The sequence below is a fragment of the Pseudorca crassidens genome, chromosome 18 (assembly GCF_039906515.1).
Source record: "Pseudorca crassidens isolate mPseCra1 chromosome 18, mPseCra1.hap1, whole genome shotgun sequence".
Classification (NCBI taxonomy): Eukaryota; Metazoa; Chordata; class Mammalia; order Artiodactyla; family Delphinidae; genus Pseudorca; species Pseudorca crassidens.
The window spans coordinates 62,182,762-62,204,111 of NC_090313.1; the positions used below are offsets into that span (position 1 = coordinate 62,182,762).

Consider the following 21,350-nt stretch of genomic DNA (forward strand, 5'->3'; position numbering starts at 1 on the left):
ATTCTGGGTTGTAAAGCTGACAAGAAGCTTCTAAAGATATATATGTGTGTGTGTGTATATATATATATATATATATACACACACACATATATATCTTTATATATATACACACATATGTGTATATATGTAGCTTCTATGTAAATATAGATTCTATGTAGATATATATTTATTTAAAATATAACATATTTTATATGTTATAATAAAATATAATTATAATATAACTCTGGTGGTCCAGTGGTTAAGACTCCATGCTTTCACTGCAGAGGGCATGGGTTCAATCCCTGGTTGGGGAACTAAGATCCCACATGCTGTGTGGCGTGGCCAAAAATACATATAAAGCATACACACATACACATATCAAAAGGTCTTATAGCAACAGAGCAATTTCATTTAAAAAATTTAAAATTTGTATACATACACACATTCAATAAATATTTGTTGAAGTGACATTTATGAGTTAAGTTCAGATTAAGTCACTTCAATTCTTATTACATGGGGATGCCTATATATAAATTCTACCCAATCTATCCTCTGTTTATATAATTTCACTACTTTTTGGAAACAATCAATTATGTTAAATCATTTGGCCAAAAACACTGAATCTTTTAGCCATTAAATATTAATCTATTAATTAATACTGACAGTGAAAAATGCTGCATTTCATAGTAATACAAAGCATTATACAGCAATACTATACTAAGTAAAAGGAAAAAAATTCATATTTTTTACTTCTTTAACTTTCATGTTATAGGCTTCATAGTATACAGTGAAACCACGCACAATAATGAGTTTTTAAAAAACTCTGTGTTTTAATGATATTGACCAGAGCTCTCCCCAAATCCAGAATTCCACCAAGCTTCTTTTGAATTATAATCTTTCTAGTGATTAAATACCAGGCCTCTGAAGAAGATAAGAAATAAATTCCTAAGCTATGTCATATAGTGAAAGGAATTTCTCTGTTAATTATTTTTTATTGACACCAGGAACCTAAGCACCCCAAGATAGTTCAGAAAAATTTAGAATTTGATTAACAAAAGGCAGGAGGTAGCAACTACTTTGGAATCAGAAAATAGCCTAGTAAATACACTGTTACAATAATCTAACCTCTCTTGTTTTCTAAAATTATGAAACATCTATGTGCAAAATATTACAGAATCCAGAGATATAACCATAGTAAAATCAAAATAGAAGATACTGCTACCACAGATCTAATTACCCAAAGGAAAACCCAACAGCACACAGTGGAGCTCTGCAGACAATGTTCTGATGAAGAAAAGAGCAAACAATACTTAAGGAGCTCTTTCCTTGAATAGACTGATACAAGACCATCTTAGCAATATCTCTGCCTAAATCCAACATTCAAAAAAGGCCAGCTCTTCAGTAACGATTTTAGCAATTTTTACATTCTTGATATACTTTATCTACCTTTTACTAGTGCTTTTCACTGTCTAACCAGTGCTTGGTTTTATCACATTGTAAATCAAATATTTGTGAGACAGTCAACTGTAAAGGATTTTAAGTGGGAATAGCAGCTCATATAGTATGTGTGGGTGCATTAATAAAGAAAGAGGCCTTATGAGTGGGCTGGGGCCTCTGTAAATAAGTAGAAAACAATCAGCTTGAAAAGGGAGAGTTTAAAGGAGACTTTCTATGCCACATGCGGTACAAAGTCAGATGCTCTTTGCCATGTCACTGGAATAGCGCTGAGGTCTTCAGCTGGAGAACTATGTGAAAAGAGGAAGAGAGGCTGGATGGTGGAGAGCCAGGTGGCAGCAGACAGAGGTGAGAAATGAGTCTTTCTTGCTCCCCTTTGCTACCCGTTAAATTTGTATTACATGTTGTACTAATCATACATCTACTGGGTTAACAGGCTTCGATTTTTAAATGCAAATGCATCCTGGTAGGAAAAAGTCTAACTCAGACCCTAGTCCCAATTATTTATTTAGAATAGATCGGTGCCTTCAGTCCAGAGACTGAACTCTGGGGACAGTGACGAGGAATATTTATTAATGAAATTTATTTCAATTTTCTTTAGCAAATATATGCAGGTCTTACCATGTGGTAGGTTCTGCTCTAACCATTTAACAAATATTAACAAGGGAACAGGACAAGGTGGGGTTGAAGGCATCCTGAGAAGAGAATGAGGGCAATGGGCACATGGATAGGAGGGGATGACAGGACAGCAGGAAAGAAAAGCAGGAAGAAGGCCAAGAAGGGAAATGTCTGGGTAAAAAACTGTAAGCTTTATAACTTTGCCTAAGGCCCTAGAGACAGTCGATCACAGAAAAATTTGTCACAAGTTCTTATCACTGTGGAAAATGGTACAAGGATAAATTCTAAAGTCCATGACCCTCAGCTTTCTTGATCCCAGTTTGGTTCAGTCACCTTAGTTCATATCAACCCCTCTACTTTGGCCCAGTATCTGACAGGTTCCACTGAAAATAGGAAGGACTTGGAAAATTTATGAGCAGTTAGCTATATATTGGCCCTTCAGAGCATCGTCACCTCTGTTTACTGTTCCAATTTCCACTCCCCGCCAGGATGACTACCTCTGTAACACAGACAAGCTTTCCTGGTTTGACTGTCCTTGTGTCTATTCTTTAAGTACACGGCTGTCCCAACAGGATGTATCCTTATCTTCAACTGCTTTTAAGAAGCTTTCTGGACATGGGAGAGCACAGCATTGATGTCTCTGCCTTTGCCTGGAGCTCCATCTCATTAATTCAAGCTCCAGCACAGACAGCAGCACACCCATGATACTTTTCTTCTATGTGGATTACTCTGTATGGGTTTCTGCACAAGGAGAAACTCAATCAAGAGTGCTGAATGACTGGCTGAAAATAGTACACTGACCTCTCCATCAACAGGTAAAGCTGGAGCAGCAAGGGCACAAGTACAGGGGAGAGTGGTCAAGGCTGACACATAATCATGGGGAAAGTGAATTCACAAATATGTGGTACAAAATAGATTTAATTTATTGCTTTAGCTTAAAACTATCAAATATTTAGAAACAAATGCATTGTTCTACAATGTCATCATTCCAACGTTTAAAAAATAATACTATATTTTTATAATTAATATATAAAATAATATGAATATATAATAATATAAAATAATATTTAGTAAGCTCAAGCATCATACAAATTGCTTGACTAAAAACGGCCAACTATTATCTGCCAAAAACATTCTTTTGAATATCTGAGTAGGATCTGAAGGGCAGAGATGCAGCTCTAGCCAATGTCCTACTCCCTCAGGAGCTGTCCCACCTCCTCTTGACCAAATGGCTACTTCCAGGCACCTTTTCACTGAGGGAGGGAAGGCCACTCACAGATGGATGTGGCCCAATTCTGCTGGGTCCCTGTCTGATGAGGGAGAGAGGCATTTCAACAGGTATTTCGTAGGAGATAGAATCTCAAATCAGAAATGCCGTTTGGTTACATACAAATAAAAACATACCCCTCATCCTGTATTTATTCTGTACTTATTACTTATATTGTTACTTCCAAAAAGTATTTGAAGCAGGGCACTTACCTCGTTTTGCTACAAAGTACAGTCATAACGTTGAATGTACTTCTCAAGTTACAAAAAAATAGAATAATTTTTCTCTATTTATTTGTCCACTATTAAACCTTAGTCATCTACTAACAAGAATATCAACTTCTGGAGACTCTAACTTAAAGAAATTTGATATTACCTTTAAAGATTGTCTCTTAGTCACATAATTCTCAGACTGGAGCAATTTCTCATAGTCTCCAAAAATCTAATGAAAAGAAAAGAAATATTAGAGTGTAAACCCAGCAGTGATTTCTCTGCATTAAGTTTGCTACTTCTCTTTGTTTTATTTTAGTTCTGTAAATTAGAAATTGAGTAGAAAATGAAGTAATTGAGTCCTCCCAATAAATCATTTTGAATAAAACATCTGTTAACTCATCTAATGAGCTACAGGATAACTCATTTTATGACATTTTAAAGACATTTTAAAGAAATCTGTTTATGTAGTCTTGCTGATAGCTATTAGTCTGTGAATAATTTGAGAAAAGATTAAATACACTTAGCAACTCATAAAGAATCAAACTGTCAAATTCATAGCATGAACGGGTAGAGGAATAGGGCTACTTCTGCCACATAATGGCCATGTTAATGCCAAGTGGCCTCTCTGGGGCACTTCCACTCTCCCCAGAAGCTAGGGGACGCTGGTGATTGGGGTCCGTTTCCTAATGTGATTGGTCGTCAATCACTGCCCAGTCCCTTTGGTTGAACACAGAGTGCCAGTGGCTGGCAAAGCTCAGTGTCAACCTCCCATCACACATAGACACACTCGGAGACCACTCAGGTGGGAGGAGCAAGCCTGGCAGAGAACTGAAGGCAAGAGAGCTCAGGGGCTGAGGAGGGTAGAAAAGGGTCCTGGTCCTCAGAGGAGCAAGTGCCAGGTGTGTGTGCGTGTGCATGATGAGGGGAAGCTGTGCACACTGAGGATAATTCCTGATAGAGAATTAAGAAAGTGAAAAGTAAAAACAAAATCATGTAGCTCACATTAAAGTCACAGTAATTATACTCTTTTACATAAAGGACTTGTTTATTCTAATTGTCATGGAACACAAGGAGGATTTTTCACTAAATCTGTCACACGAATGTCGTGGTAAATTTTAATTGTAACTATAAAATGCAAATACACGCAGATAAGGTATTGTTGACTCCCCAAGCTACCAGTTTCATTATTTTAGGTCATATATCATGTTCTCCAGCTTCAGGTTTACTGCTAAAGAAATATGAAACTCAAGAAGTATGAAATGTTTAGGGAGTATGAGTTCTCAGAGCTAATGTTCAGGTCAGTGTAGCAGGCTCAGCATCTGTGAAACTACTAAATTACACATGAAGTGACTATAGATACAGAGACAAATTTAGGTAAATAAGAGTCAAAGAGAATGAGTTTATGGTCTCTCAGATTATTGCTTATTATCCTTGAATGCAAACTGCACAACACATTTATCTCACTCATCCTATAGAAAAGATTAGTAGTTAACACTACAGGTTTTGTCATAAACTATCTTTGCCCTCTTTATTTTCATTTATTATAAATGTAACATCTAATGAGACTTTAACATTCCATCCAGCATCTATAGTTACTGAACAACTAAACTATAATAACAATTCATTTCCTAACTTCAAAAATACGTGATTTTCTTTTAATCTTGAAGCTTTTGGATATCTCTGGCAATAATCTTTTTCTCCCTTCATGTTTTACACTTTGATCAAAGTTCTCCAGTTGATCCCATGGGTATTCTCTTGATAATTTTAAGATATGAAAATCACTTTTGATTTCATGATTATATTGATAATTCTTAATCTCAAACCAAAGGAAGATCAGCAAACAACTTATGAATAAAAAATCCATAGTTTAATTTCTGTGACTTGGATGTATGAAGACATAGGATACTGATAGGGTATTTCATATCTTCCCAGAGTCATCTGTTTCCTTTTACATTTTTGTGTGGCTAACTAGAAAATTTTAATTTACATAGTGGGTTGCATTGTATTTCAATTGGACAGTACTGGTCTGAAGCAGCTAAACTAATACTGGAATAAACCTTATAAAGTTTTGCTTCTAGGTTTGTGCTACGTTTCACTTTAATTATGCTATTCCTATTGCTGATACACTTAGCAAAAGCAAAGCAGCTCTTGGATGGGTCTGTTCATTCAATATTCATTTAACACCACCAAATGTATGGCACTGAGTTAGGTATTAGGGATGTAAGTAATAATGATAAAAATTAATACATGGTACTATCCTAAAAACTTTAAATCTTGTCAAATTCCTACAGCAATCCTATGAAGCAGGTATTATTAATATCTTCATTTTTTGGTAAGTGCAGTAACTTGTCCGGGATCATACAATTAGTAAGAGGTGGAGCAGGATCCTGAAGCAAAGCAAGTGGATACTAATGTCTATACTGTATTCTGAACCACTGTGTTTGACAGATAAGGTTCCTGCCTCCCACGGAGCTTAAGAACCAGTCAGGAAGATATAAAGACACACCATAATAATACAACGTGGAAAACGTGTGAGAGAGAAGGAGAGAGGGAGAAAGGGAGGGAGAGAGAGAGGGAGAAAGGGAGGGAGAGAGGGAGGGAGAGGGGGAGAGAAAGAGAAAGAGACAGAGAGAGAGAGAGAGAGAGAGAGAGAGAGAGTGTGTGTGTGTGTGTGTGTGTGTGTGTGTGTGTGTGTGTGTGTGTGTGTTTGGGGGTGGGGGGATTACAGAAAGCTTCCTAGAAGAGTCACATTATGCAATCAGGCAGGACTCTGAGGGGCCTTCCCAGGAACATACCCTCCTGAGTCCCCCACTTCTTGTTTGTAAAAAAGCTTCAGCCTCGGGGCTTCCCTGGTGGCGCAGTGGTTGAGAGTCCGCCTGCCGATGCAGGGGACACGGGTCCGTGCCCCGGTCCGGGAGGATCCCACATGCCGTGGACCGGCTGGGCCCGTGAGCTATGGCCGCTGGGCCTGCGCGTCCGGAGCCTGTGCTCCGCAACGGGAGAGGCCACAACAGTGAGAGGCCCGCGTACCGCAAAAAAAAAAAAAAAAAGCTTCAGCCTCCTAGGTCTTCCCCGAGTTTCAAAGAGCAAATTTAATCAGAGAAGTGAGAAAATGCAGAAACAAAGGAAAACAGCCAAGCAAGACAAAATAATAATAGTTTAGCCATAAAACAAAGTCAAGGATCTTTTGTTCCTCCTCAAGGTCTATAGATAATATCCTGAGCCATATCCTTGAGTTGTTTTGCAAATACTGAAACCCTCACCAGGTGGAAGAAGTTAACTGCATACTGTCCACAGGCATGTAGACCTCATACTGGTTGGAACCAAAAGGTTGATGATGTTAACCCCTGAAATACCACCCTGTCACCTTACCACCAACCAGTCAGAAGACTGTCCATGAGCCAATGAGGCACCCTGCAACCCTCACCCCTTCCCTGAAAACCATTTGGGATTGGGGTCTTTTGAGCATTAGCCGCCCCACATTCCTTGCTCGGCCTTGCAATAAATGTTGAATTTTCCTTCATCACAACCCGGTGTCAGTAGACTGGCTTTGCTGCATGTCGGGTGAGTTTGGTTCAGTAACAATTATAGCTAATTATCAAAAGGTTGAGATGGATTCACCCTTAGAGAAGGGAGTTGGAAGACATATATGTATTTTGGTATTTCTACTAGTAAGTAAAACTAGTTATCAAACCAAGTAAAATATTTATATTAGTAAGATGGGGTGCTCTTCCATTTGGAGTTTCCTACTGCCTCTTAAGGGCAACATGGATGCTCTTAAGTCAAGATCAAAGTGAGCAGGTACTAGTTGTTTCCTGGAGCTCCAGAGCACAACAGGAAGAGATGTGAAAAACAAGAAAGCCCTGATCTCCTGCCATCCTCTATTTTCCATAGTTTCTTGATGACCTGACTTCTAGGTAATAAACCAATCGGGTGTATGGTTGGTTTCAACTGTGTATCATAAATAGGAGTAAGTGCTAACAGATCTAAGAAGGAGAGAGAGAGAGGAAGAGAGAATGAGGTAAATACTTAAAAATGACTTCTACTTACAGTGTCATAATTTTGTTCTAAGAAGTCTGCTACCAGCACTTTATGTCTGGTCAGTAAATCCTAGAAAAAGAAAAGTCAAGTGAAACAAAATTATTATAGGTAACAAATTTTATAAATCTTTTTCTTCTAAGATTTTCCAAGTCCATTAATTTGAAACATAAAAGTTTCAGAATATTTTCATTTACATCATTAAATTACTTCCATTCTTAGTTTAAGATGTGAAATATAATTTGTTTCATGCTAAAAACAGCAGAGTGCTTTAAATTCATACCATAGAAATAATTCAACTAGTGAAACAAATGTCACCTAACAGACAAGTGTACAGTATATTTCTTCAAGCCATAACTCTACATTGTGAAAATGATATAATAAATATTCAAATAAAGTCTATGACTATCTTTTTAAAATGTCATTAATAACCATTTATTAAAAAAAGAACTCTGAATGTACTAAAACCATATCTCACAAGTTAACAGATTTTCAATGATTAATCTTTAATTTTTCTTAACCACTTTTGAAACGTAAGTGCCTAGGATGCTGGGAAGCACAAGAATGACATTTAACAGGGCCATCTCAGCATCATCCTGCTCTTGGGTTAATGGGCTGGGAAGTGTTGTTCAGTTACTAAGTAGCACAATGCACCCTTTCAAAGTTGAAGACAAGTAGCCTGATCTAACTACAGACATAACTCTCGGAAAATTGAACAAAAGCATAAAGGAATGTTTCACTGAAAATTCACACCTAAATTATATCCTTAATTCACCTTAATGTTGGAAGAAAACAAGCGTCAGCTAATCCGTTTAACATGCTTAAGGGCTAAATACCCTGTCTAGGTACTATGCAGAATTTAATTAAAAACCTAACAAGAATTTTCAAGTTTTCAAAAATAAATTCTTATACTTTAATACATATTTAATTAAAGCTTCTTAAAAGCATATACAAGATACACAACATAACCTCACAGAGAAAAAGAAGGCAGCAGCAATGGTAAAACTCACTTATTTCTATTTCAATAAAAAGTTAAATATTTAAAGCACTTTGCACTACAATTTTCTTTTTTTTCAGTTTTATTTTTATTTTTTTAAATTTTTATTGCAGTATAATTGATTTACAATGTTGTGTTAGTCTCTGCTGTACAACAAAGCGAATCAGTTATACATATACATATATCCACTCTTTTTTAGATTCTTTTCCCATATAGGTCATTACAGATTATTTGAATAGAGTTCCCTGTGCTATACAGTAGGTCCTCATTAGTTTGCACTACAATTTTCAAGTTCAAAAATAATGAGACTGGCTATTAATTTCATTTCATATTACCTTTCATCACAACTTGATTGACCATTGGGCCTATCAGTGGAGAAATGTACTTTTTTCCTCAGGGGAACATGTAATACTGTTCTGGAATCACAATTTTAAAATGGGAAAATCCTCTAAGGAATTCATTCCTGGTCCATCCCAGGTCAAAATTCAAACCAGTTCCTATGTCAGGGGACACCTCAGAGAGTAAGGTAGTTCCACAGCATCCTTTGGGGTCCCTAATCTTTTTCTAAGTGGATATTCGGGATGCCTAGTTTTCAGATACTCTCTTCCCCAATCTCCTGAGCAGTATCAGTGATTTTCTAAGCTGACCCAGGTTAGAAAGTTCTCTCCATGGGCTGCAGCAGACACTGTGGATGGCTGCACCCATGGGGTTCTGCATCTATTATGACAGTCATCAGCCTCAGGTATGAGGACCATGATCTCCCATGGCCTCAGGCCCTGCACATACCCTGATGGTGGCAACAGAAAGAGTACTTTGCAGATGAGTGCTGCTTGGAAAGGTTTTCCATTCACTATACATTAGTGTTACACCAAAGAAAGAGGAATAAGGAGGGGGTTCTGTTAGTAGCAGCTCCTTCAAATTCTAAGGGAAAAAAATAACTTTAAAATCCAATAATAGAAAATATAATATGGTAGGGTAGAATTCCTCCAGCACACGTGTATGATGGATACAGCCAATAAGTGATTCGTGCACATACACTCTTATACTTGAGTGTGTATACATTATATATACATAGATATACCCTCCAATTTATATACATAATAAATGTATGCACAAAACTGGAGGGATTATACAATATATATATACACACATATATAACATAATACATGTATATAAACATAATACATAGACAAATACAGATGTTGCATTATTATAGATCAAATAACTGAGTGGGAGAAAAATTGCTAAGATCCCACCCCAAAATGAAAAAGCAGAAAATTGCCAAGAAAAATAAAGTTCAAATTTTAAAGAACTCAAAGTTAAAAAAAAGTATTTGAAATAGTGTACTCTTTCATCCCACCTCCTAACAATTGTTTTGACAGGGCTAGGTTCTGCATAGTCTAAGTATAATGCTAAAAAAATGTTGATATTGACATTTTAGTGAATTCTTCACAGCTTGGGAGAACTCAGGGTGCAATGACAGAGGCAGACATGCAATGGCAGGGACACGATACTACATCAGCCAGCAGCAGCTGCATTTATTGAGTTTTTACTACGTGCTGGAGAGTGTGCCGAGCACCTTACATACGTTATTTCTAATCTTCACAACTCTGCAAAAACAGAGATTATTTTCCTCATCTCACAGATGAAGGACATATAGCAAGTCAGGTGCAGAGAGAGATGGAATTCATACCACTTCTTATCATGTTGATTCTTAGAGGGAGAGGTGAAAGAGATTGTGGTTGTAAGGAATCTTTTTTGGGAAAGGACAATTTGTAGACAATACCATGACAAAAACATAAGCCAACAATGTGAAAACACCAATGACTAACTGGGCAGTAGTCATCTTGCAGTTCAAAACAAAAAAGGTTAAGCCTAAGAAGTTAAAAACAAAAGCCCAAACCAACCAGCCAACCAAGTAAACAAATCCCCTTGAAACCAGCTACTTAAAAAAAAGTGACTTATGGTCATTACATTATATTAACCAGAGCATTTTGGTAAAATATAGATAATAGGCATTTTCAATATCAGTAGCATACTAGGAAAGTTTTTAAGGTTATTTAGATTTTCAAGGACTTAAGTTCAACGGAAAATATGCTCATGTACAAATCACCATAGTTTATTTTTGTGATTCAATATTGTGCTGAAAATTAAACTGAGCTGAACATATGATGCAAGACACTATTATCAAGTATAGTTTATTCTATTAAATATTGAAAAATCTTTGGGGAAATTTTCAAAAATAAATGCTCAGTTGAATTTGATCTTCCCCCTCCATTGAGTTGTTCTATGTTTACAGTTATTTGTGAAGTCTTATTTAAGGATTTTTAAAAAAGGAACTAACTTGCTTCCATGACAGCGAAGAGTCATCAGATTTGAAAAGGAAAAAAATGGCACTACAGTAGCTACTAATAGAGAACATCTCCTCAGTTGTTTAGGAACAGATATTTGCTAGAAAGAAATGGAACCATCCTTTGTGTTAAATGTCCTTCTTCCTATCTGATGCACCAAGGCCCCTCCTACCATGTGTTCTAGATATACTCTTGGGGGCTTCATCTGTAGCCACTGTACAACTGTTGTTTTGCCAGGTGAGACTTGTCGCCTATGAAACAGAGAAGGCTCCTGGGGTTTCTCAATACCCTGAGCACAAGTCCATGTTTCTTGCCCTCGCTGCTCCTCTTCTCTCCACCCACCGCCAACTCTCCTTAGAGTCTGTCCCCTGTCCTTTCCTCCTCTTTTCCTTCCTTCCCTCACTCTTTGCTCTTCTCACTGGTTTTCTTCTTCCTTACTCTGTGTCTTTGTCTTCTTCATAAGCCCCTATGAGCTTATGACAAGCATTTTGAGTTGCCTTTTCCACAGTGTGACAGACGGGTCTAATTGCATTCTACTTACTGAATCCTCTTATGATCCACATCATACACAGTTGGCTATGCTCTGACCTAAGGAATACAACTTTCTGCTTTTAAAAGTTAAACTGCCTCTTAGAGCCAAATAACTAAATGCTGAAGTTAAATAACCCAGCTGATTCAGAAAAAATTACCTTAAAAGTAGCAAAGGCGTCTGAAGCAATATCAAATGTTGACAACTCCACATACTTAAAGAAATCTCTGAATTGATTAGAAAAGAGGATGATTTTCGCAAGCGGTTCATGTCGAATACATTCTCTCAGCATAATCCCACAACGTAAGGCGATCTGTGGGGTTTCATATCTAAAGCATAAACGAAAGAGAAACAGAGAACTATGTTGTTTTATTAACAAAATAATATTAATGGTATCAAAAGGACCATTTCAATACTACTGTTAATGGAAGCATAGATACCATTTGTCACAGTTCATTCAAACACCATTCTTTCAATACCCACTAAATATCCACAATGTGCCTGGCACTATTCCAGATGTTGGGGACAGAATAGTAAGCAGACAAGGTCACTGCCTTCCTAGCATTCACAGTTTAGTGCAAATGTTTCTGGTGGGGGAGGAGACAGACTATAAACAATGAAAAGATAATTTCATATACTTCAGTGCTGTGAAACTGAAGACAATAAAATAGGTATACTATAGAGTATACTTAATTTGCTTTACTTTAGACTGAGTGGTCAGGGAAGAGGCAAAGCATTCAGGCAAAGGGAACTAACTGCAAAGGCTCCAAGGAAAGAACCAGCAGCTTTGTAAACCAAGGTAAGGAGTTTCATTTTTAAGTGTGATAGGAAGCCTTTGGATAGTTTAAAGAAAGCAATTAACACAGTCTGTCATATGCTTTAAAAAAGATCACTCTGGCTACCTGTGGAGAATCTTGTAAAACAGGGAAGAATGAGCTGGGGAGCTAGAGTGGAAGCAGGGAGACTAGCTATTAGGAGGAGCAGAAGCCCAGCTAGAGATGATGGGGACTTGGATTGGGGTAGAATAGTAGTAGAATAGAGGACTGTGGGCAGGTCATGCATATTATTCAGGGGAAGAGTCAACAAAACTTGTACATGTTGTAGTTGGGGTAGGGTGAGGAATAAATTTGGGGTGAGGGAAATTGAGGATTCAAGAATAATAAAATAATATTTACATGAAATTCAGAATCAAGAATAAAATCTCTTTCCCACAATTTAGGAAACAGGCTACTTTGTAACATCAAATTTATAAATACAGTAGGGAAAATAGCAAAGAAAGGTATTTGAGAGAATTCATTAAACCAGTGTGGTATTTATCCATTTTTTCCCCCATTTTTATGTGGAATAATATTCACAAATATCATCTGAATATTCCCTGAAAAACTCATATTGACATTAAATGTTAATATATTCAGATAGGCACTATTCTTTGCAGAATATTAAAAAATGCCAATTTATAGTGTTAGCAATTTCTCTTATCAGAAGAATTTGAAAATCAGCTTATTGGCATGCATGGAAGAGTTATAAGGTGGGTTTTTATTAAAGATGTTATAAAGATGGGTACGTTTTCTGAAATGTGAAGGAGAAAAACACTATCATTTATTAATAGAGTACTTAGGAGAATATAAAATGAAGACTGTTGACCTAGAGAAAGAACCTAAGGGGCAGACAATTAAAATCCAGACTTATTAGTAAGATATTTATGGACTTTCATAATTTTGCTTTAAACTTAACTTTTCAATTTCATCTCTCATCACATTCCTTAATTCCTTGGGGTATGCCATTCTCTCAACCTAGAATGCCCTTCTCCTTAAGTTTCCATCTCTAAGATTCTCTCTTGTCTTTCAAGACTTAGTTCAAATGCCACCTCCTCCTTGAAGTGTTTCCAATCACCTACCATTCAGAATCACTCTCCCCTTCCTTCATACTCCTACAACAGCTTGTCTGTAATTCTACTTCAGCACTTTTCTCATTCTACACTATAGTACATTGCAATTAATTGTTATAAATCTGTTTTCTTTACCTCATTACAAACAACTTAATTGCTAAGGATATGTTTTACTTATCCTGTTACCTTCTCCTCTCCTCCATATGGTGCCTATGTCTTATTTACTGTTACCTTCCCCCATCCCTACCCCAGTCTCCGAAGAGTGCCTAGGATAATGCTTTTCACAAAGGCATATAATGAATTTAATAAACTTCAAACTCTGATTAAAATTCTTAATACTAGAGGACTCTAATGAGACACAAACTTTGGCTTAGAGAAAAAGCTGTATGATCTCTAGCCAATGTTTTCTCATTTCTTAATTCAATTGTCAAACTGAAACTATCTATAAAAAAGGTTTCTACTCCAACTTTTGTGTATAATTCTCTTTTTTCTTTCATTTGGTGAAGTTTATTGGAACCATCTGTGATGCACTGACTATTCTTGAGAACCAAGAGAATATTTTAAAAGATGCTACTCTAGGTCAGAACACTTGTCATCCCATCCTAGTAGTTTGTGCCCAAGAGTGGAACTGTCATTTCTCTGAGATGACAACTTCTTAAAGTTAGGAATATATTGGGATATATAAGGAAAGTCCTAATTTTCCTCAGTACCTTTAAGGAATTTATAATTCACATACATCATTTCAACCTGACTACCCTCTAGGATATTGACTTTTGATAGTTTATTGCCTACTATATAAAGAAGTGCTCCATAAGTTAAGCCTACCTTAAGTTTCAAATCCCAAGAACATTAATATACTTAGGTTTGGTAAAGAATCAATATTTGGGCTTCCCTGGTGGCGCAGTGGTTGAGAGTCCGCCTGCCGATGCAGGGGACACGGGTTCGTGCCCTGGTCCGGGAAGATCCCACGTGCCGCGGAGCGGCTGGGCCCGTGAGCCATGGCCGCTGAGCCTGCGCGTCCGGAGGCTGTGCTCCGCAACGGGAGAGGCCACAACAGTGAGAGGCCCGTGTACCGCAAAAAAAAAAAAAAAAAAAAAAAGAATCAATATTTACCTCATCTATTTTATTCTACTTGTGGATAAGTGTCTCAAGGACAAAAGACCACGACAAATCACTATGTTCTCCATAACAATTAACTTAATGGCAGGTTGCTGATAAAGGTTAATCCAATGAATGTTGAATCACTATTTTATAGAATTGAATCATATCTTCCTACTGATTTGCAGTTTGGATCATATAGTCCAGACTATATAATTAACTGTGTCATTGTGCAGAATGCACACTACTTTTATGCATGCTTATTCAAATAATAACAGTGTGTAAGATCTGTTTCAAATTTAATAAAAGCCAAAGTGTAAGAGAAATGATCTCATCTAGCAGTGAGCTACAGTAAACATTACACAAAAAATGGTTAGAAGAAAGATCTTGTGCAAGAATATCTCAATTTAAGAACACAGATTATATTATGTAAGGAGAAAAATGACTTTTGTTGTTACTGATGGAAGAAACAACGTCAGCCAGCACTAGGAAAAGTTTTGTAAAATGCCATTCAGCAAACACTTGGCCTCCTCAATATAATCAAGAAGTTTTGCTTCTAACCTAGAAACATTTGCTTACTTTAAAAATAGTGAGCTAACTCTGTCCACTGAAAAGGTCTAGAAGCAATAACAATCCAATGTCAATGAGCATCCCTAGCATCTAGATTATAGTCCCTAAGAACCATTTCTAACTAAAACGAGAAAGAGTCCTTGGTAGAGATGGCTAATTCCAGGTCTGTATTAGAAAATGTACAAGATGGGCCAGAAAGCAAGGAAACTCTCACAAACTAATGGGAGTGATATCAAAAGGACATAGGTCAACTTGAAGAGGCCACAGACAGATAATCAAGCATCAAAAAAAGTTTTTAGGGGCTTCCCTGGTGATGCAGTGGTTGAGAGTCCACCTGCCGATGCAGGGGACACGGGTTCTTGCCCCGGTCCGGGAAGATTCCACATGCCGCGGAGCGGCTGGGCCCGTGAGCCATGGCCGCTGAGCCTGCGCGTCCGGAGCCTGTGCTCCGCAACGGGAGAGGCCACAACAGCGAGAGGCCCGCGTACCGCAAAAAAAAAAAATTTTTTTAAGTACGACTATATAAGATGTATGAAAAAACACTAAGTCCACTAGTTCATAATGATACTACAGGGATACAGGGGTGAGGAGGAGGAGGAGAGAAGAAGAGAGGAACAAGGGGGAGAGGGAGAAAGACAGGGGGAAAGAGAGAGATAAATAAATGGACACCAATGGAAGTTCCTAGGTTAACAATTTATTACTTTCTAAACTGATAATTGAAGGGAAAGAATTAGGCATTTATTCTTCCTCTCCAGTATGGACTGTACTTCAGACTAGTTAAATTGTGGTGGAAGAGGGAAAGTTATTCTCTATAAAACTAGTCCAGTCAATAAATACATAAGGAATAATAAAGTTAGAAAATCACCTTTTTGTAACCCCTAAGGAAATGACTGAATCAGGCAATGTTCATCAGTGGATGATAAAACAATTAAGTGTAGTTGATGGGGAACTTTATAATGGATTAGGCTGCCACCATCTGAACTCATTGCTCAGTCTTAGCATTACTAAATGTATGTCTCCTGATGTGATGAAACACAAACTACACAGCACCACTTACAAAATATGACTGCCATAATAAAACTGAATCTGAATCTAATCAAGCCTTTAAATATAACCTCCAGTGAAGCAATCTGACAAACCTAGAATAAAGGAAATTATGTAGGATAACTGATTCAGTTTTTCAACAAGTCAATGGCATAAACATGGGAGAAGGTGCTGTTTTAAATGAAAAGGGACTTAAAAAAGACTTAAGTGACATTATAAGCAAATACAATAAGTGGACCTTATTAGAATTCTTGTTTGAACAAACCAACTAAAATTTGGGGGGGCAATCAAGGAAATTTGAGTATGGACTGGGTATTAGTTATTAATGAATTATTATTAATTTTTAAGTGCAAAATTACATTGTAGTTATGTAAAAATTCTTATTTTTGAGATGCGTATTGATGTGTTTAGGGTTGATATGATGATATTACATGAGATTTGAGATTTGCTTTAAAATACTCCAGTCAAAGAAAAAAAAAAAGAAAAAACAAGGGAAGAGGTGTTGGGAAGACAGATGAAATTAACACAGCGAAACACTGACGGTTGTTAAGGCTAGGAGATGAGTACATGGGATTTCTTTGCACTGTCTTGTTTTGTATATGGTTGAAAATTTTTGCAATAAAATTTTTACAAATAAGATTATTAGGAGAAATTTATTATTTTAATATTGGACTTCTGGAAAATCTTCCACGGGCAATGGTTCTTTACGGATCACTGAGAGCAGTTTAGTGACCTCACTCTCAAGTTCTCTCAGTACCCTGAAATGTCATTTGCGTGGGCCAGGAGAAAAGTTCGTTTGAAGTGAGAAAGTCCTTTTTAATGATCTTTTCATAAAATTTGGGTTCCAAATCCTTTTACTGTGTTTTGTATCCCATATCCAAATGATTCTCCTTGATGGACAAGAATCAATTTCTTTCTGTCTTACATTCTTTATGGTTAGACTTAGGTCCAGTATAGCATGTTACTATCATATCCCTAAATGACATCATTTTTTTTATGATTTCTGTCTTTTTTTCTTTTTTATTATTATTTTTATTGGAGTATAGTTGATTTACAGTGTTGTTAGTTTCTGTGGTACAGCAAAGTGAATCAGTTATACATACACATATAACCACTCCTTTTTAGATTCTCTTCCCACATAGGTCATTACAGAGTGTTGAGTAAAGTTCCCTGTGCTGCACAGGAGTTTCTTTTTAGTTATCATTTAACATATAGTAGTGGCAAAGCACTTAGTTCTGTTGAGACATGTTCTTACTAACATGTTTAAAGAATTGAGGTAATTTCAAAGAGCAATTCAACTAACAGAATAATGCTGACCTCCATCTTGAGCCATAGTCATCATCTGACTCCACTGTCTAATCTTCTTTTTTTTTGCATTTCTTTTCTTTTTTTTTATTTTTTAGATTTATTTATTTTTTTTTTTTTTGCGGTACGTGGGCCTCTCACTGCTGTGGCCTCTCTCGTCGCGGAGCAACAGGCTCCAGACGCGCAGGCCCAGCGGCCCTGGTTCACGGGCCCAGCCGCTCCGCGGCACGTGGGATCCTCCCAGACCGGGGCACGAACCTGCGGCCCCTGCATTGGCAGGCGGACTCTCAACCACTGCGCCACCAGGGAAGCCCCTATTTTTTAGATTTTTATTGGCGTATAGCTGCTTTACAATGTTGTGTTACTTTCTACTGTACAGCAAAGTGAATCAGCTATACATATACATATATCCTCTCCTTTTTGGATTTCCTTCCCATTTAGGTCACCAGAGAGCATTGAGTAGACTTCCCTGTGCTACACAGTAGGTTCTCATTAGTTATCTATTTTATACATAGTATCAATAGTGTATATATGTCAATCCCAATCTCCCAATTCATCCACACCCCCTTTGCCCCCTTGGTATCCATATGTTTGTTCTCTACGCATGTGTCTCTATTTCTGCTTTGTAAATAAGATCGTCTATACCAATCTTTTCATATTCTACATATATGCGTTAATATACAATATTTGTTTTCCTCTTTCTGACTTACTTCACTCTGTATGACAGACTCTAGGTCCATCCACATCCCTACAGATGACCCAATTTTATTCCTTTTTATGGCTGAGTAATATTCCATTGTATGTATGTACCACATCTTCTTTATCCATTCCTCTGTGGATGGACATTTAGGTTGTTTCCATGACCTGGCTATTGTAAACAGTGCTGCAATGAACACTGGGGTGCATGTGTCTTTTTGAATTATGGTTTTCTCTGGATATATACCCAGTAGTAGAATTGCTGCATCACATGATAGTTCTATTTTTAATTTTTTAAGGAACCTCCGTACTATTCTCCACAGTGGCTGTTATCGATTTACATTCCCACCAACAGTGCAATAGGGTTCCCTTTTCTCCACACCCTCTGCAGCAATTATTGTTTGTAGATTTTTTGATGATGCCATTCTGGCTGGTGTGAGGTGATACTTCATTGTAGTTTTGATTTGCATTTCTCTAATAATTAGTGATATTGAGCATCTTTTCATGTGTTTGTTGGCCATCTGTATGTCTTCTTTGGAGAAATGTCTATTTAGCTCTTCTGCCCATTTTTTGACTGGGTTGTTTGTTTTTTTGGTATTGAACTGCATGAGCTGTTTGTATATTTTGGAGATTAATCCTTTGCCAGTTGCTTTGTTTGCAAATATTTTCTCCCATTCTGAAGGTTGTCTTTTGTCTTGTTTATGGTTTCCTTTGCTGTGCAAAAGCTTTTAAGTTTAATTAGGTCCCATTTGTTTACCTAAATGACATCACTGTTTGATATCTGAATGCACCAATCAAATTATGTCCCCAGTTTTCAAGCAACTTTACAAGAGATAATTCAGTAAAAATGCTGATTTTTAACAAAGAGCTAAACCTCTAGCTAACCTAGAAAATGGTAATGGGTAAAGCTGGTTCCGTTCAGGGCTTCTTGTCTACTCTGTCCTCAGGGTCTTCTATAATTACCTCTCCCTTCTTATCTCAAGGGCTTCAAATCTTATTAAGGACGTATTAATGGTTAAGAAGATGGGATTTAGAATCAGATCTGGATTGAAAAATTGGCTCTGTTACTTATTAGCTGTATTTATAACCTTGAGCAATAGTCTTACTCTAAGTTTCAGTTTCCTCATCTGTAAAATGGTAAGGATAATACCTAGTCCTCATAGTATTGTTAGAAGGATTAAATGAAATAACATAAGACGTTGAATGTAATGCCTGGCACACAGCAAACACTCAATAAATGGTATCTATAAAACAGGATGTGAGGCAATGAGTTTAAAGTTTGGGTTAAAAAATAAAAGAAGAATCATTATAATATAGGATAAAAACCAGAGAAGTCATCACCAAATTGTTGATAATGGTTTCTTTGGGAAGGATTATGGTATGCACTCCCTTTCTATATTATAGATTTCTAAAATGTTTGAATTTTTAAAATTTATTTGTATTGAAGTATAGTTGAATTACAATATTGTGTTAAAATGTCTGAATTTTTAAATAATAAACATGTATTACTTTGAATCAGAAAAAATAAAATGTTTTAAAAATATCTACTCTTACACAACATTATAAAGCAATTATACTCCAATAACGATATAAAAAAGAAAATAAATAAATAAAAATATCTACTCCTCTTCATCCCCAATATCACCACTAAAGTTCTGGCCCTAATTATCCCTTGCTTGGACTCTTCCAAGCTGGAATCTCAGACCCCCAATTCTCCAAGCCATTTTCTATACTGCCACCAGAACTCATCACATCTAGTCCCTGGATGGCTCCATGTTGCCTTTAGAATAACATTTAGACTCCTTGGTAGGACTGAAAGACTTATGAAAGACTCTTCATAACTTGGTCTTAGCCCTTCCAGCTTTATCCTCATCCCTACTTTCCATTCACACTAGGTTCCAGCTGCATCAGAATTCTTGTCATCCTCCAAACACATTGTGCAATTTGATGCCTCTGTGGCTTTGCATGGGAGGTACCTAATCCTTCTACTCTCTGTGTCTATTTGGAAATTTTCTACTTTAAGACCTGCTTCATTTTTGACATCTCAAGCAGAGGTGATGACTTCTTCATCTGTGCACCCACAGAATAAACTGGTAAAGAAACAACAATGAGTTGTAATGAGTTATCTCTGCTCACTGTAGACTATAACTGCTTGAAGACTGGAAAGCTGGATATTGTTCTGAGAGCACAGATTCTGGAGTCAGACTACTAGAGTTTAAAGTATACCGGCTATGTGACTTTGGACAAGTTACTTAACCTCTCTGGGCTGCAGTATCCTCTTCTATAAAATAGGTATAATAAAAATAACAACAACAAAAACAACAATAACTATCCACAGGACTATTATATAAATACAAAGCAGGGCCTGACATATACTAAGTACTATGTTAACTACTACAATTACTATACTTACTATTATTAGTGCTATTATTATTGTAGACCCCTAATAAATGAACTAATAAGCAGTTTTAGCCTTACAAACTAATCTAATTATTAACTTTTCAGAAGATATGGAAAGACGGTTTATAAAACTTTCCTGATGAATCAGATTTGAGGGAGTTATGCTTAAAATAAACAATTCCTATTTTTCTATTGTGTGCTATAATTACATGAAAATGGAGTCTTAGAAATCTGTATATTGAGAAAGTGTTTTTTTTTTTTTGAGAAAGTGTTTTTTAAATTAAATGACTCAAAATTACTTTTTCCACATATTGAAAATAAATGAAAGCTAAGTTTTTTCTTAAATACAGAAAAAATGACATATAATTATTATAAATTATCCATTATAATAGGATTCCTGGTAAATACAGGTGATTAATGAATAGAAGAGTTCATATTTGAAATATAAGGAAAATTTCTACTTACATCAATTTAATAGTTTGTTCAGAAACTGAGTGATCTTTTGCAACAACTAATTTGTAAAAGAATAGTAGTCATTTGAATTCATCATAAAGTTCACCACCAAATAGGACAGAGACACATTTTCAAATAATTAAAGATAAAATAAAGATATACTGATTATTCATACTCAGTAAATTTTATATGTAATCATAATTGCAAAAGTGCCAATGCCCCACATGTTTTATAGAATCACATATAAATAAATATAATCTAGTAGGAAAAAGTTATTAAAAGAGATTCCAACCTTTATCATTTGTCTCTCAAAATTATTGATTTATAACTTACAGCACCACTTCTCAAACTCCCTTCCCTCCTCTAATTTACTCTGCAGCTACTTTGGAGCCTCCCACTAGTAAACCTCCAAAACCCTCTCCTGATATTAGTGGGTTTTCTCCCTCTGAT

At 36.6% G+C, this 21,350-nt stretch overlaps 1 protein-coding gene across 9 annotated transcripts in view; it reads right to left on the reverse strand.

Annotated features, from left to right (window-relative positions):
* The window catches only part of CAB39L (calcium binding protein 39 like), a 100,657-nt gene that overhangs the window by 13,220 nt on the left and 66,087 nt on the right, over window positions 1–21,350 (reverse strand). For all 9 annotated transcript variants that reach the window (XM_067713961.1, XM_067713959.1, XM_067713957.1 and 6 more), the window contains 3 exons: window positions 11,607–11,775; window positions 7,582–7,641; window positions 3,695–3,760 (listed from right to left, as the gene is read on the reverse strand). In XM_067713961.1, coding sequence (XP_067570062.1) covers window positions 3,695–3,760; window positions 7,582–7,641; window positions 11,607–11,775 — 295 coding nt within the window. The remainder of the gene's footprint in view (window positions 1–3,694; window positions 3,761–7,581; window positions 7,642–11,606; window positions 11,776–21,350) is intronic.